This window comes from Glycine soja, chromosome 9 (genome assembly GCF_004193775.1).
Source record: "Glycine soja cultivar W05 chromosome 9, ASM419377v2, whole genome shotgun sequence".
In the NCBI taxonomy this organism is placed as follows: Eukaryota; Viridiplantae; Streptophyta; class Magnoliopsida; order Fabales; family Fabaceae; genus Glycine; species Glycine soja.
In genome coordinates this window covers 44,593,473-44,611,469 of record NC_041010.1, presented here as the reverse complement: position 1 = coordinate 44,611,469, position 17,997 = coordinate 44,593,473, and the positions used below count along the sequence as shown (strand labels likewise).

The 17,997-nt window shown below is 35.4% G+C and overlaps 3 protein-coding genes across 3 annotated transcripts; all 3 read right to left on the bottom strand.

The window, feature by feature from the left end:
• Nucleotides 1–480: 480 nt before the first annotated feature.
• On the bottom strand, nucleotides 481–1,449 carry LOC114368536 (trihelix transcription factor ASIL2-like). Its single transcript, XM_028325763.1, has one exon. The coding sequence runs from the start codon at nucleotides 1,447–1,449 to the stop codon at nucleotides 481–483; it is 969 nt and encodes a 322-aa protein (XP_028181564.1).
• Nucleotides 1,450–2,756: 1,307 nt separating this feature from the next.
• Nucleotides 2,757–8,761, bottom strand: LOC114367082. The gene is made up of 5 exons (XM_028324175.1): nucleotides 7,979–8,761; nucleotides 7,166–7,264; nucleotides 6,146–6,190; nucleotides 5,789–5,926; nucleotides 2,757–3,595 (listed from the first exon to the last, which is right to left on the bottom strand). Exons 1-5 carry the CDS (start codon nucleotides 8,345–8,347, stop codon nucleotides 3,263–3,265), a joined length of 984 nt encoding a protein of 327 aa, XP_028179976.1. The 5' UTR covers nucleotides 8,348–8,761; the 3' UTR covers nucleotides 2,757–3,262.
• Nucleotides 8,762–11,008: 2,247 nt separating this feature from the next.
• On the bottom strand, nucleotides 11,009–17,687 carry LOC114425127 (nucleolin-like). Its single transcript, XM_028391908.1, has 12 exons — nucleotides 17,175–17,687; nucleotides 15,861–16,414; nucleotides 15,688–15,777; nucleotides 15,328–15,567; nucleotides 14,677–14,898; nucleotides 14,305–14,599; nucleotides 13,803–14,137; nucleotides 13,596–13,702; nucleotides 13,403–13,506; nucleotides 13,237–13,310; nucleotides 13,052–13,148; nucleotides 11,009–12,871 (listed from the first exon to the last, which is right to left on the bottom strand). Exons 1-11 carry the CDS (start codon nucleotides 17,389–17,391, stop codon nucleotides 13,053–13,055), a joined length of 2,334 nt encoding a protein of 777 aa, XP_028247709.1. The 5' UTR covers nucleotides 17,392–17,687; the 3' UTR covers nucleotides 11,009–12,871; nucleotide 13,052.
• Nucleotides 17,688–17,997: the final 310 nt, after the last annotated feature.

Sequence of the window (17,997 nt, the reverse complement as noted above, 5' to 3'; positions counted from 1 at the left end):
TAGTAACAAGTTAGTAACCTAAAAAATATATTTCCAATTATCAGATAACTTGGTTGAAAGAGAACAAGTTAAGTTGAATAGATATTAATCATGGACAAAACTTTCAAAATAGTCGGCACAAATAACACATGACCCAACAAATGCATGGCTAATTATCAGACGAGACAATTCATCGGAATAATTAAAAACTACTAGAAAAGTTAGATGTAATGAAATGTAACTATGAGTAGCAAATCTGTGAGTAAGAAATATGAGACAGAAAATTACAAATGCTAAACCCACATTTACCCATCCTAAACCCAATATCAAGTTTCCAGCATTCAACACATCCAAACATCACCAGCTAACAATTAAAAAAGTAACACAAGACTATAGCAAAATATGAGAACCTATCTAAACCAGAAACCGAACCACTAAAGAGAATTAATCAATCACCGTCACCGTCACCGTCCGATTTCAACCTTTTCGATTTGGAATTTTCTACGGTTGCGATGAAGGCGAGGGCGTGGACTTGCCCTTGGTCCTCTTCTGCGAAACGGCCCTAGCAAAAGCCTCCACAATCCTCTGCTGCGAGTCCAGGATCATCTCGGTGCGCTTCATCTCCATCTCCATCCGCATGCTCTCGATCTCCCTGGCCATCTCCATCTTCATCTGCTCCATCCTCACGAACCCGTCGCGAAGGACCTTAATAGCCCCCACCATCTCCGCCACCGCGTCCCTCTCGCGCTCCCTCTTCACGCCCCCGCCACGTGGCCCCATCCCGGGAGGAGGATGGCTGTTAAAAATCTTATTTGACGACGCCGTATGGTGTTGTTGTTGTGGCACGCCGGCCGGGATCCGGATCCGAAATCCGGATCCGGAGCCCGAACCAGCCGAATTGAATCCGTTGTTGTTCTTGTAGAGCTTGTTGAGGCTCCTGGTGTTGGATCCGGGGGCGTTTTTGAATTCCTCGTACAGATCGTCGTCGTCGACGTCGTCATCGTGGAAATTGTTGTTGATGTTAAGGTTGTTGTCGGCGTGAGGTTTGTGGTTGGGGCCTTTTTCCATGGAGTCCATGGATTTGAAGTGGAGCCAGGAGGAAGGGGAATTGGTGCTGGCGTTGTTGAGGCGGGGAAGGGGGAGGTTGCGGAGGCGTTGGATTTCGGTGCGGTACCGTTTGCGGAGCTTCTCCATCTTGTGGCGGCACTGCACGGGGGTTTTGGCCGTGGGGGAGGCGTTGGGGCACTGCGCCGTGACGGAGTCGGCCACCTCTTGCCAATGGGTGGCCTTGAGGTTGGTGCGGCCGAGGGAGTACCATTTGTCGCGGTAGGCGTCGATGAGGGCGGAGGTTTCCTCGGGGGTCCAGCAGGGAGGAGGGAGACGGCGGGAGGAGGTGGAGGGAGGGGGAGGGATAGGGAGGGGGAGGGCAGAGGGAGGGTTGGAGTCGGTGGGGGAAGAAGGGGAGGCCATGGGTGGAGAGAGAAAAGAAAGGGTTTTTAGGTTAGGGTGTGGTGGTGGACTTGTTGATCATGTTAAAGTGCGGCTGAATAAGTGACGTGGGTGGATGAGGAGGGGAGCACCGCTTGGGAGGGGGGCTAACGTGCGCCGCGGGGGAGAGAGGTCCACCTCTGACTTTGGCCATGACCAATTCCAAATCATCAAAATTACCTCTTTGTGGTGGGTGTTATTAAAGTTACCCACCGCCAAGGCTGGGTGACTGAGTTTGCCAACAACAACATTTTTAATGGTGTGGTGGCAAGGAGGAGAGGGACAAAAGGTGCTGCTATTATTAGTGGTGGACAGACTCAGAGAGACCCAATAAAACAAGGACAGTGGGCGCGGAATATATCTTCTTAAAGTTTGGAAAATTTGCGGGCTTTATGTGATTTTCTGTTCACTCCATCACGTGATGCGTTGCCTTCTTAATGCCCCATGGATGGCCCTTTAAGCACTCATCAACATCACTTTTATGTCAAAAATCTCACAACTCACAAGCCAGTCAAGTTCTGACTCTTGTACCATCGCATAAGTTATGAAACTAAATACTTTTTGAAATTTTTAATCAGCAATTCTAATTCTAATTTTTATTTTCTAAACTATGTTTCATACTTTAAATATGTCAAATCCTCGATCAGTGTATAACGAAACTAACCCCGAGTGTTTTTTAGTGAAACTTGCATCTTATTGTTTAAGTTAAACTACCAAGTTCAGTATTACTCTCGCAGTAATCATAGCGCATGGTTGGAAGGTAGCATGCCTATAAACCTACCTAACAGCCAAGGTGGATTAGGTTTTATCTATCAATATCATGCTACTTAATATTTTTTTTTTTTGGATGTTACTGTAACTTTCAGGCCAATAGATTAATAGATTTCTTTTTTATGTGATATCAAACTCTTAACTAATTCGGGTAAAACCATATAAACTTATCTCAAGGGACAATTCTTTCTATACTTCTTCTTTTACTCCAATTCAAGACTTTGTTTCTAAAGAAATTCGAATTTCTTATCAATTCAACCAATAATTGTTAATTTAGATAGATTTATTTTCTAGGTTCCCAAACAGTTACAAACACATGAATAATTGCAAAATTTTGGACTAGATTAGAAGCTGTCAGGTTAGATCAATGCTCCAATATTTTTAAGCCCATGTTTTATTATGTCACTTGCTACGATACAGCGTTGAAAATCGAAGTTCCATCCAGAAACATAGAAGACACATAACCCAAAAGCTTCTCCAAGAATTTTTTTATGACGTGAATATGAAGACTAAAAGGCTAAAAAAAAGTGCACGCCACAACTTCCATACAATCAGTTAGTCAATTCTATTCTATATCTCCAACTTGTCTACATCATTACAGGTGCATCAAGAAATGTCCACTAATTTTTTAGCACACAATGCTTGCAAGTTGCAAATGTTTGTCATGATCTTGTATCTTGGGACCTAACATAATCTCTTCTATGCCTTCTGTTTTCAAGGAAAATGAGAACCCTTTGTTTTACACTAAATTTAAGTTCTGTACAGGGAAAAATGAAATAGAATCATGAAATATCCAAAGCTCTCATGCCTATCAAACTTGTAGTATATTCAACTCTATTTGATTTGCAATCAGCTATAATTTGGTGCCTGAATAATAATACCTAACATTATTCGAACCCCTTCAAGCATGTAGAGAAGTAACTTTGAGCCCAAGATCCATTCCTGTATTGCCTTGATAGATGAAGTCATTATCACTTAATAAAGGAGGAAAAAATTGAGAGAACAAACCAATGAAACTGAGGATTTAAGACTTTTTGTTCATTCTCCGAAACCGTACTGAAATTGGGTTCTCTAAGACAGAGACTTTAATATTATTCCAAATTTCTGATTTAGTTGGAAGCTGAGCAATTTTCTCTAAAATTTCCATATCTTCAGATAGAACAGAGCCAAACACAGTGTATGCATTTCTCCATTCTGCGTGATCGGCGAGGCTGATAAAGAATTCTGGACCAGAACCAACCCATGCAACAGATCCTCTTCTTATGGTAGGACAGTGCTCTTCTGGAATATCCTTGAACATAGACCCATAGGATTCCAATGTTCCTTGAATAAGTGCGAAAGGAGGACCATATGGAGTCTGCATCAACATTCAAATTCAAAAACACATCACATGGGTGGTCAATAAATCAATGGTCTGGATGTAAGTTACGCAGAGATTAAATTTAAGAACAATGCAGTTAGCACTGGGCAACTTTCCACCATACAGGAACAGACTTCAACTATTTCAAAATAAGAAAGCTAGGATAGAAATTAAGCAGATCCAGTTACAGGATAAAACCAGCACCAAGCACAAATGGAGCCACCAGTTGATTTCCTCTATCTCCTCCTTTTGTTATTTCATTTAAATGGTCGATACAAGAAACAGAAGGCCACAAAAAGTTGAGTTAAAACCATGAAATGCAGTAAAACATAGAGTAACCAAGTCAAAGATAGTTTACCTAGAAATATTGGCATAGGGAAGCATGCAAAATAATAGAATCATTTAAATTGAAAATAGGATAACAGGAATTCATGGGGAGCACCAGCTCGAAGCCTTTGATTCAGTAAACTTCATTACTCTTTTTTCTTGAAGTCATGGATAGTAAATATTAAATTAAAACCATAGTGATATTTAAAATGACCAAACTCTTAATATCAAAACAAGCTCACACAAAAAGTTTAAAAGGGAGCACGATAAAATATGAGCATCTTCCGGACTTTTTCATGTGAGATAGACCCAAGTATTTCACAATGTCCAGTCCAATCATAAAGTAAACAACATGGTGAAGTAGCATAGGCATTCGGTATAAAAGTACAACAACCAAGCATATGAAAAGCATGGTGTCTTGATAACTACTAATTATGAATATATTTTGGGGTTAAATTATATAGGAATTTGTAATTTTTCTCTCTTAATTTCCTTTTTTAGCAAATAATTATTAAATTAACATCATTTAAGTTTTTGTGCAAAGAATATTAAGAGTGATGAATTTATGGTGTTTAGTGAATAATTAAGGAAAGCAAGCTAATTAAGGAAATCAGGCTAATTAAGAAAAACAAACTAATTAAGGAAAGCATGACTAATTAAGGAAAACATGTTAATTCAGGAGAGTAAAGGCAAGCTTAGTGCAAGAAACCCACTAATCTGCACCTATAAAAGAAGAAGAGAGAAGAAGGAAAAAACATACAAAAATTTCAAGAGAATACAATTTCTTATAGAAGGCAAAGACTAGAAGGAGAAACAAGCATTGAGAGTCATTCCTTTCCTCCATTCCCTTTCTTATATTTTCCCTTTTGCAATTGTAAAGCCTTCATCAATCAGAAGCTATATCCTCTTTGTTGGGAACTTGACAACCAACTACTCTTGATGTAATTTCTCTTCTTATCTATTTATGAATATTAAATTTGTATTATCTTTTCCTATACTTAATATTATTTCTTGTGGCTTGATCACCCATTTGCATGGTAAGTTTTAGGGGTAGCGTTGGGAAGTTCTAACAGAACTGGAAAAGAATATGTAAATAAAGTCATCACTAGGGATATGTTGATTTTTGTTTAGCTTGTTATACATCTCTATTCTTAATGCAATTTACTATTTTAGCTCTGCAAAGAGATTTGGGAGAGAAAATAGATAAATTGAACTCTTTCATCTGGGGGACCAAAGTTAGAGTATACTAGTAGATGTAAGTGTAAATTGGAATAATTATAAATAAAGAAAAATCATTAACATTACATCAAAGAGTAGTTTTGGTATGCTAAGTTTTCAACATTTTCATCTTCTGAATTTACTTCTACAATATTATTGGATTCTCTAATTTTTCTGTGTTTAATTAATTAATTTAAATTCTTGTTTAATTTCTTCTCTTGTTTGATTTAATTTTTTACCAATTTAAATTACTATTTTTCCCATAACCTTTTCAAATTAATTTTCTTTAACTTCTTTTACTAATCAAATATCCATCTACTTAAGTATAAGCAAAGTCCTTGTGGATACGATATTCGGATTTCCATTTTATTTTTATTACTTAGGACGAATTGATGTACTTGACAATCCATCAACATCTGTATGTTGTACACACAAAGAAAGGAACTACTAGTCTAAATTAATTCATTTACAGAGAAATTGAAAGAGAGAGAAGTTCCTATAAAAAACTAATAGTCAAAATTAATTCATTTACAAGGAAAATGATTGGGAAAGAAAAATCATAAATAAAGTAAAAGAAGCAAATCTATGAAGAAGTAGCAATACATATGCACAATTTTGTATAGTTATTCACATAATGAATCTTACCTTTTTTATGTGGTTTCCTTCTGTATCCCAAAAGCTTCCTCGGCTTTCAGCACGATGAATATGGCAACCAACACAATGAGGCAACGCCAACAGCTCAAGGATGTAGGAAACAGAATATGGAGCACATTCAGGCAAAAGCTGTAGCGATGAAAGTTCAGAACACATTTTTTCAGTTTTCTCCCCTCAAACACATTGGACATGCCTCATTTGCTAGATTAAACATTAAGGAATACACAATAGAAATGAAATAAAAATGGAAAATACGTCCGGCATACTAGATAGAAAATAAACAACATAAAAAAAGTGCAACGAATGTAAATGATATAAAATATAGTGGGCATGCAGATAAATACTTACTTTTATTCGAAGAATTCCATGGTCAGTTTCCATACCAACAGTTCCCTAAAAATACAAGTGTATAAGGAAAGTTAAGAATATAGCTCAAAGATATAGAGAAGCTAAAATATATGCAACAACCACAATGCTTAATCATGAGCAGAAAATAAGTATATTGAGAATATATTTTGAGCAAATTATAATGAACATAAAGCATTGATTAATGCTAACACATAATACATTTATGGACAAAAAGATGGGATAAATCTTAACACCATAAAGACTTTAACTTTAGGATCATGAAAACATAAAATTAATCAACACATTAGAATGAAGTGATTCTAACATAAAGCTGGATTCTCAAAAATATGTATTGAGAGTAATGTGGCTTGATATCAGAAGATCCTCCAAAAGTAATTAGAAGACTCAAAAACACAAGTGTCTAAACAAGTAAACATCTACAGATTAAGTGGCAGGGAAAACAAAACTTTGGCCTTCCTATTTGTACAACAAAACTTTCTGCCTTTTATAACAATCCAAAGAAGAAAAACATTCTGCAGTTCCATCTACCTTGTTTCTCATCCAATAACAAAAGCTTTTATATAGTGTATTCCATAACATTATTTTTTTACAATTTGGTGCATTTGGTTGGAGTGTAACTCTAGTATTCTTGAGGAGGTTTCATTGACAACACTTGCTTTATGATAGATTAGGCGTTCATTTTCTATCTGGTGTTTAGGACATGGCATATTTAATAATGGGATTTCCCTAGTAGATATTTTGAGTGACTGGACAGCTTTGTTGCATTGGTGTTCTCTATTTTCTTTGTTGCTTTTTGTTTGTTTTTTTGCAGAGGAGAATTCCTCATCCTCCTTTTTCTTCTTTCTAGTTTTTCCCTGTGTTGCAATGAATTTCTTTTTAATTATAAAAGAAAATACTTATAAAACCCAAACAAAATAATTTGATAGAGATACATATCCCAAATTGGTATATGCAGTATATGTCAATTGGAGAACTAACTACAATAAATTATATTCCTACCTCTTCCTTATCAAAGACAAACCCAGAAGTCCACATAACTAGATCTCCGGAGTCTCGTCGATCAGGATTTAAGGCATCCTTTTGTTTTTTTAACCAACACTGAAACAAAAGCAGGAAATAATATTAAGATCAAGTACATCTAAAATTTTATGCATAAAAACAGGAATATTCCATCCTTATACAATTGTACATTTGAAGCAATAATAAACTACACCAGCTAAAAGAGTGTATCTTTACAATGAAGTACTATTACGCCCAACCAAACTTCCCAATCAAGACATAAATCATAACCCATTCATGAGTACCATCCAGTTAAAGCAGAGGCATTAAGCCAACTAGATTTATATCCATCCAAATAGATCTTTGTGGCAATCTCTAAGAGTTCACCATGTATCAAGTATTCAATAAACAGATCGTTAAAAAAAAAGAATTCAATAAACACAACATAAAGATATAAAAACCAATCGCAAGTAGGCGAAAATTGAAAGCATCATCATAAGATTCCGAGAATAAGAAAGGTTGGTTTTAGGCTCATAGGCTTAAAAGAAAATCGGACCTCCAAGATGGAGAACCCAATTCACAACCATTGGGGTCTCCCCTAGGGTACAATTATCATACAAATTGAATCTCAAGCTAGATCTCACAATGGGGAGTATAACCAATGAAAAATACACAATAGTGATAAATAAGCATTACATGTGAAGCCATAAATATTTGCCTGAACCAATCAACACTGCTGAATGTCCTAAATCACATGACACACAAGATAAAATTAAATCTTGTAGTGGCAAAATAAAATAAAAGAAACAATACCTCACCAAATCTAGGTCCACAAGCCTCTCTATCTCCACAATACACCCAGGAATTACACATACAAGGTCCTCCATCACCGCTACACATTCGCTTACAAGCCATGCAACATTCCTCCGAGGAATTCAACCTAAATTCAGAGCCCCATTTCACAGCATCACCCCAAAGCTCCAAATGTTCAATCCCTCTGCAGCATTGCTCCTCTTCTGCAACCCCCACCACATGATCATCCACTGAAGGAAGAGATTCAGGGCTGGGACTGAAGACCACCGTAAGGAAAAGGTAGATCACGGAGCAGGAGATTGCGCCTATCAAGAAGAGGACGAGAATCGCGAATCTACCGAAATCTGAGTCGTTTTGGCGACGACCCATTTTTCAGATTGCAGAGAAAATCAAATGGGGTGTCTTTGTTTTTTTCGTACTTCTTTCTTTTCTACGTTTGTGGTATGAAGAACAGAGAAACATGGGACGACAGCGACAACAAGCTTCGCGGCTTTTTCATTATGAAGTTGCAACAAAACACAAAGGGTGATGATGTTTCCTTCCACCGCAAAAAATAACGACAAGTTATTTCCAATCTACTATCTTTACCTCTTTCCTTTTTCCTTTGTTTTTTATTCACTCAGCTTCGTCACTGTTTTCACCTCACAATCACATTGCCTGCATGCATAATTACTATGTGTCTGAAAATCACAACCTATCTCGGACGCATTGATGCGGTAATCGAATTTTTTTAATACAAATCATAAATGTAATATTTAATTTTGTTTTAGAGTTTTTTTTACTACTACTACTATAATTTTATTAAAAAAAAAAGTTTATTGAGACGATGGGGTGGAGGGTGCACCGCCGCCAGAAATTGTCTCCGACGACGGCGAGCGGTGATGGGCGGCAGGATTACTTAGGGAAATAATCTGGTGTGGTAGGCGTGAAATATACCTATTAACATGAGATTACTCCAAGGACCAAAATTTATGATTATCACGGAAATGAATGTCCTTAATTTATAAAAAACTGCAGAATCTCAATTTAAAAAAAAATAATCATTAAGAAACTTACTTTTATAGTTTTACTTCATATATTTTTTAGTTCACATTAAAAACATCACTTTTAAAACTGAAAGATTGCTTCATTTTATAACTTCTTTATAGAGCTGCAACACACAACAGTAAGTAATGGATCTTCTCATCCTCTTCCTTCGAATATCAACATCCTCTTACTTCACAATCTTTCAATTCTGTATTGCAGTTCTGTAAAGTTGTAAAAGGAAACAACTTTTCAGTTTGAGGAGTGATGCTTTTAATGCGAGTTAAAAACATATGTGAAGTAAAATAGTAAATTTTGTTAAAATTTATTCTAATCATTAATTTTACTCCAACGGTTATTATTTATTTAAATTGAAATTTTCTAATTTTTTATAAGTTGAGAAGATCCTTGATAAAGTAAATATGAAAAAGTAATCAATTAGTCACCTTTTTGCTCTTTTACGAAATCATATTCATACTAATTGGCATCTAAATGTTTTTAAAAGGCTTGCTAATATGATATAATTTGTCTCTAAAATATTGATTAATAAACTGTTACTCGTTGTTAACTCTATCATTATTTAACATATTTAATAATAATTGGAAACTCTAATTTCAAAACTCGAAGGCAGTAATTTCAAGTTACCAGTAATTATTAATTTCAAGTTATTTTATATTTCAATTTAATTATAATTAGAAACTCTAATTTCAAAAATCGAACGCAGCTCTTTTTTGGTGTTGTTCTAATTTGAATTGGTTTACCTTGATAACTTGTGATGACATTTTATTATTAATTCATATCATCCAAAATTACATTGAATTACCAGCTTTTTTAAGTGAATTTCTACATATACAAGTCTCACATTAAATAAAAGTCACGAAGCTTGTTGTCGCTGTCATTCCATTGTTGCCGCGGCTTTTAGATAATTGTCTTGAATAAAAAAAAATATTTATACTAATATTTTAACTTTTAAAATAAAAACAATCAAACATAAATTACTTTAAAACTTATTTAAACCCAAATAAAAATTCACAAAATTATTTTTATCTAAAATCACGGCTTAATTATTATTTTAGTTAATAAATTTGAGATATGTGATTTTCTTGTCCTAAAATTTAAAACTGTATTTTTTAATCACTAAATTTTGATAAATTATTTTTTTAATCTCTAAAATAATAAATTAATATTTTATGATAATTTTTAACTGATATAAATTAATTTTTATTTTTTAATTGCTTAAATTTATATTTTAAAACTGTCATAAAATATTAAAAAATTACCAGAGTTAAAATCCATAGTAAAATATCAATTTATTATGTCAGAAAAAAAAATTATCAAAATTTAACGACTAAATAAATATTTTTTAAGTTTAGGAACTAAAAAATTACAAATTAAGAAACTAAAACAATAATTAAACCTAAAATCAATTTTACGTATTCACCCAAACAATGTTTAAATCCATTTTAGATAGCAAAGTTGAAGCTCAAATCTCTTCAAATTGCAAAAAAAAAATAAAAAAATCAAGGAAGCTATTTTAGTTGCTTCTACTTTAATGCATGTTAGACCTCATGAAGGCAACAGCAAACAGGCAGTTAGTTGAGTCAATTACCTCAATAACTAAGACAAGACTCTTTTATTTTTAATTTTAGACCATAGTGACTTATGCCACAAATTGAGGTGTTTAAAACTTACGTTAACTTTCATTATATCAAAACATTTCCTTATGATTGCCATGGACGAATTTCATCATTGTCACCATCCGCTTTAAAAGAGTAATCCTAATTGTTTCGTATAAATTCATTTTTTTTCTAGATTCCAATGTAGTGATTTAATAAATAAAAATAACGTGCATCATTCCTCCATATAAGAATTGATATCTGAATATGTAAATAAACAAAATTGGTACTTTAGTAATTTCGGACAACTCAATAGCCAGGATTTACTCTTACTAGTTGAGAGGATCAATTTTACATCAAGCATTCCAGCATAATATCCATTTAAATGGGCTACATGGTACAAGATTCAGTATATTAAATGGACTAGTCTTAAATTTTGTACAATTCGACAAAGTGGGTCGAACATTAATTTAACAAAGGCAACCATGAGGTGTATCTTTCAAAAGAAAAACATCTTGACCGTTAAGAGTTTTATGTCATCAAAGCAAGTTGTTCCAAATTAATTGTTGTAAAAGCATGTGACAGGGAATCCCTAGACACAGAATCCCTTCAGAAACAAAAGCAGCTCGAGAGTGTATCAGCATACAACCATAATAGAAGATTAGTAAATTGGAAACCTAGCATCATATGGTACTTTACCCAGAATTACAATGTCATGAATGGAACAATTTACAAAACTTGTAAAACTAAATCATGATGTCAAATAGAATGCCACAGAAAAATCCAGAGCTAAGCAGAAACCAATTTAACCAAACTTGATGAAGGGCAACACCCTGCACAGTGCAGAAAAGGAACACACGGGAAACTAAAACTTCAACAAGTCAGTAAAGATCCCTCATACAGTGAAAGGGTAAAGAAACGAAAGCCTTTCACCAAAAACTAAGAACCATGCAAACCCTGATCGACACCAATTATTCACAAGCAACACAGGGATCTTAGAAAAACATAGAGCATGTAGAGAATTTGGATACGCATGAACACGGAACATCATCAAAGTAACAAACCTCTAGTACTGATCAGAACCACTTTTGAAAAGCAGATAAAATGTTAGAAAAAACCTAAAAAGTCATTAATCTAATATTCTCATTTCGGGGACATCAGCTTCCAGCACTTTTTAAGACTCCGAGCATCAATACTTCATAAGTATTTGCTGCTTAAGGCTGATAAAATGGTATGAGTTGGAAACTAACTACCCAACTGGGGATTAAAATAAATGAGAAGACCTAGTCCATGAGCGCATAGACATTCTAGTGTGATATTATGGTTAGTTCATGTTTGCCATTGGGGCATGAGTTCTGCAAAACCAAGCAGGGTATATAACCTGGTGCATAAAATGCCAAATTCCATAGATTCTTGAATTTCAAAATCTGTTGGTAACACATGATATTGAATCCATTCCAGCTACTATACAATCTCGCAAAGTTGCATTTTCCAATGATATAGCATGGGCAAATGTCTTCCAATATTATGCAATTGGATTGGATAGTAATGAAGTGCGCAAAAATAATTGCATCACAAAGAAAAATTCCAAGGGGTGCAAGTAAACAATCTTAAGGAAAAATATGCAATGCTCCATATGCATCTTGTACTCCCCCTCAGTACAAAATACCATGTTAGAAACACTCTAGCCACACATAATCAGTGCATGATGCTTCCTAGGATATGTTACTATATCAAAATCTTTCCTTTATTTATTGCCGAAGTAGTGCTCATATAACTACTACCAATGGTAGCTCCACAAAGTGCTGGGTACTCTTGTTCATGATCATACCATTGGCGAAAATATAATGAATCCAAAGAGTAACAATATATCTCTTTTGTGAGGGGAAAAACCAACTTTATGACAGGAGAAAAAATCCAATATCAAAAAGTAATATCTGAGGCCTTGGTTCTTTCCAAATGAACAGGATATGGAGTGATCTTTCAAATTACCCACCCATAAGGGAGCTTTATAATACGAAGTTTATTTATACATCACATGCTCAGCACTTCTCATTCCATTTCTAATCAACTTCAGTACTTACAGCACAAATTCAAGAACTCAAAATTTGTCCATTTGAGAGAAGACTTGATCTTTGATAAATACCCAAACCAGGCAATTAATTAGCAATGTTCAGCTCCACATGGTAGGCATCAAAATGAGCATAAGCTTCAAATTCCACATCCTACAGCAGCCTCTTTATTGTAATTAGATCTGTTCACAGACAAATTCACTAGTGACCAGGTGATCAATCTTCGCCAGTCATCCCTTATGGAAAAATATGGAGATGTCGTTTGAGGGTAGAGAAATCTTCTAGAGAAAGCGAGATTTACATATACTGGTGCCTCCCCATGTACTTCATAAAATGCAATGGCAAAGAGTTAGAAGACTTACCTCAATAATAAGACCCAGATCCACCACTACCCATATAATTGCTGCTACCACCCACACCTCTACCAGAATACATAGATGAATATGAACGGCCACCAACCTACATCATCAAGAACGCAATAAAATGAGAATGTTGCAAACAGATAGCCATAAATCGAACTACTCCCGATTGAGAAAGAGAAACTTACATCACTTCCACGGGATGCATAATCACCACCATAACTTGATGAGTACATACCACCATCACTACCACCAAAAGAACCTGATATGAAACACACAATAAAGATGTAAGCACTAAGCAAATAACATTTGATGTTTAAATTTAAGATACCATTTCAGATTATATGTGTCCACCTCCGCCATAACTCATGCCTTGTCGACTGCCATAAGTCCCATGTAAATCTTGATTAGAAATAGAATTTCTGCTGCCACTGTATCCAAGACTAGATCTTCCAAGTCTACAAACCAAAATGCAAGGAATACATTCCTGAAGAACAACGCGATTGGAGCGAGGAGAATGCAAAAACCTTGTTTAGAGGAAACTAACCTGTCACCATAAGCATCTCCATACTGTGAAGCACTACCTCCATAGTCATAATCTAAACGAGACCTTGACTGGCGAGCACCAGTATCATACCGAGGAGGAACATCATCCTGTTGAGAAATTAAAGTAAAATAAGTTCATTTAGCAAAAAGAGAACTAAATGAAATTAAAACAATACTATTAAAGTACATAATTAGAAATAATACTTACTATAGCAGTATAAGGACGTTTTGAGCCAGATAGAGAATCATAATCACGCGGCCGTCCTTCATGGTAACTTAGATGGGGGGGAGGAGGAGAAGGAGGAGCCCTCTCAAATCTTTGGCCATAGCCATCATCAACATAACCTCTCTTTGGTGCACCACGAGATGTACTTCTATGCAGCTCAGGGTAGTCAGAACCACGGGCAGGATAATCCCTGTAAGATGAATGCCTCTGAGAGGCTACTCTAGAGCCATAATCTGTAGCAACTCTACTTCTTGGAGGTGGTAGATCCACGCGTCGACTATAATCTCTTTTCATGCCACTTTTGGGATAAGCAGGAGCTAACAATTAAAAATAATATATCATTTTTTTGACAGTCAAAAATAATATATCATACTAAAATATTCATGAAGACAGACTAACAAGAGGAAGTCAGATATATATATATATATATATATATATATATATATATATATATATATATATATATATATATATATAATCATACCAGCCAATCTCCTGTCATAGCTTCTAGCTGGAGGAGCCACTGGCCTGGCTCTTACTAGCATGGGTGTGACAGGACGTCTATTTCTCACACTAATAGGTCTAACTGGCGGAACACGACTTCCAACTCCTCTCACCACACGGGCAGGAAGACTACGTGGTGCAGGTTGACTCCGTGAAGACCTTACCAATCTTCCAGAATTGCGGCCAGAGCGGAAGTCCCCATGATTAACATATTTTCCACGGCCTCTCTGAAGAGGTTTTGAAAGAGGCCGTGACAATCTAGCCCTAACTTTTGCCTGAAACAAGCAAGAAGCATTACAAAATGCCACATTTAGCTGTTGCAAAGTACAATGAACTTAAATGCCAAACAAACCTTTTTGTCACCTTCACCTAACCCTGCACTAGTAATGCTATCAGCACATTCCACAGCAGCAACATGTGTACTAAATGTAACAAATCCATAATTCTTCCTCCGAGCAGCTGGCATGTCCTTAGCAAGCTCAACTTTTTCAATCTCTCCATATTTCTTAAGAAGATCTCGGACATAATCTTCATTCCATGAAGGAGGCAGCGAATCAATAAATACAGTTTTAACCTGCAGATAGTTATACTTCATAAGGTACATAAAAAACAAATGATGATAGATCCGCAAATATAAGGTATATTAAGTTATTAACAGCTGAACACCTATGAGGCTACAACCATGACAGGGATAGAATGTATGCTTGTCCATGTATTAAAACCAATAAATTTTATGCCCGCCTAATCTCCAGAGTAAAATAAACTGGCTTAAATTTGTAGAAATTTATTAATCAAACACAAAAATAAACCCACAGTATTCTTTTATAAATCAGAAGAAAACTAAAGTTATAACACCAAACAGTCTACCAAAAAAAAAAAACTCTGTTGGAAGCCAACATAGATGTTTACAAGTAGCCCAAATGCTTCCATAAGATTGAAGAACCGTACTTTGCAGTTTCTATGTAATGACCCTTGGAAAAGAAAATCAGATTCAGAAAAATACCTGTGCCATAATTTCATCACCCAGATCAATAAAAGAGTCGGCAAAGGAAACCTTTGCAGGCTTATCAACTCCAAATGCAACATCTCTCTTCTGCAGTCGCTTATAGGCTTCCTTAGCATCTGAACGAGAAGAAAACTCCAAAAATGCAAATCCTCGGTTCATCCCCTCATTGGTATCATCTTCTATTAAAGTCAAATCCTCCACATCTTCTACTCCATAATGTTTAAGTTTCTCCTTTAACTGGCACCAGAAGTTGCATTAACAGTTAGAATCTCAGTCCTTGAAGGTGGCAAGAAATAATCATAGTAAGCATAACTCAGGTGTTAAAGATAGCAAGAAAAGACCAAGAGAAAAACTTACAGCTTCCTTTTTCCATGTCTTGCATATGTTACCTAAGTAGAGAGTATCACTGTCCTGACTTGGAGTAACACCACATCGTTTGCCATTAATCTGAAATTGTAGCAATGAAAACATATGATCTAATACAATAGCAATTTAAAACCTGCTTTAACTATGATAAGATCAAAGATTACCACAGGATTTTTTAGCTCCACCACAGCTCTTCTCGCTTGCTCAACCGTTTCAAAACGCAAGAATGCAAATCCCTTGTTCCTTTTTGTCTGGGGATTTATCATCAGCCGGACTTCAGTAACTACCCCAACTTTACCGAAAACCTTTTTCAGATCATGCTCAGTAGCATCCTTATCTAGGCCACCAACAAATACTTCAAATTCCTTCCGCTTTCGCCTCTCCTTTACCACTTCACGGTGTTCCTCTTGCTCCACATCAGGCATCTGTGCATGCTCATGCTCCTCACCAGCATGCTCATCATCATCATCCTCAACTTCTTCATAAACATATTCAACTTCTTCATCACCTGTATCACCCTCTTCTTCACCTACAATCTCTTCGGGATCTTCCTCGACTTCATCTCCCTCCTCCTGACCTTCATCTTGTTCAATTCCCTTCTCATCATAGTCAACACCACCATATTCCTCTGCTTCATACTCAGGATAATTATCCTCAAAATCTAAGTGTTCATCTTTTTCATATTCATCTATAGACTCCTTAATCTCCTCTTCATTGTCTGCCAAAAAATAAATATTTAAAATCATCCCAGTCAAAACACAACTTTCCTAACATCAAAGTAATTATTAAAATAAGGGAGTCCGTATTCCACAACCAATCCTCAGCATTCTTGGTCCAAATTATTCCCAACATTGCATAACACTAACACACAACAGAAAAGAAATTAGAGCAAAACAATAAAACCCACTTTCATATTCCCATCCCATACAACACCCTTCCATCTCAAGTTACCAAGCAAGTAAAGAAAATTTTCAATAATAGGTAGCACCATCTAATCATAATCTATCATAAAAATGCTCGCTACAAATAGTTCCGTAATCCATAACTTCTCCAAATGGTTGGGGCGGAAGGGCTATATCAATTTTCAGATTTCCCTTACTACATAAGCAAACTATACGTCTACCAGTTATTTCCTAATCAAATTAAGATATTCACGAAGAACCAATACAAAAGTGTAGAACTCAATGTTTTAAAAACTTGTATGCACCACAATTTTGGCTGCAATTTCTCTCAATGTCAAGGATTGCAACAAAACCGCGACCATCACTGTGACAGCAATTTAAAACCTTGGCAGGACGCAAATTCACATGATACACCCATTTAAAAGTCCAAGAAAAATGAAATTGAACTTTTGACAAACCCCATGTAACATAACATCCAAAACATACAACAAACGTTAAATCACAAATAACACCCTGTTAAGATCCAAATAAAAAAAATATAATATATGTATATTATATAATAAAAAAGGGACTTACTTTCCACCTTAGCCGACCCATTTGGCACTTCCTCATGTTCTTGCTCCACATCAACGGGCTTTTCTTCCACCACAGCATCAACAACAGGATTTTCTTCATTATTTTTCACGACCACTTCCGCAGTTTCAGGCTCAGGTTGATTCTCAGGAGCAGCCTTTGAGGATCCCCTCGATGCCCTCTTCGCCGCAGCACCTCTCTTCACTATTCTCGGAGGCATTGTTCGCGGATTTATTGACCCCAAATCGATGAAACAAGATTCCCAAATAAAAAAATGACCAAATTGGAAATTAAACCCTAATTTGCAGAAGATGGAAGAAAGGAAGGCTTGTCAAAGTCGAAATAAAAATTGGAAAAGAACCCAATTGCCGAATATGAATAAAGATAGGAAATTTGGTGAAGATAGAGACAACGGAAAAACACGGAGAGAGAGAAAGAGAATCAAATAGGGAGCAAAGAAGAACGCAAAACCCTTGAAAAGGAACAGCCGGCGATGTTAGTTATTAGTGTTTGGAATAAGTCCTTGGTCTTGGGAGATTATTTGAATTTATGGAAATAATTTATGATTATTACATGAGGTTTTCAATTTTAATGTATATTAATATTTTAATATGTATAATATATAGTACAAAAAATATTAATGAAATATACAGTAAAAGATTATTATTATATAACTAAAATACATAATATGTAATTTTAATATATAAATTTATTTATTTTTATAATAAGTAATTTATATTGTGATATATTTTTATTCTTAATCATTAATAATTAAAAAAATATATAGATTAAAAGAGATAAGAAAAATCCTTTAAAACACTTTCAA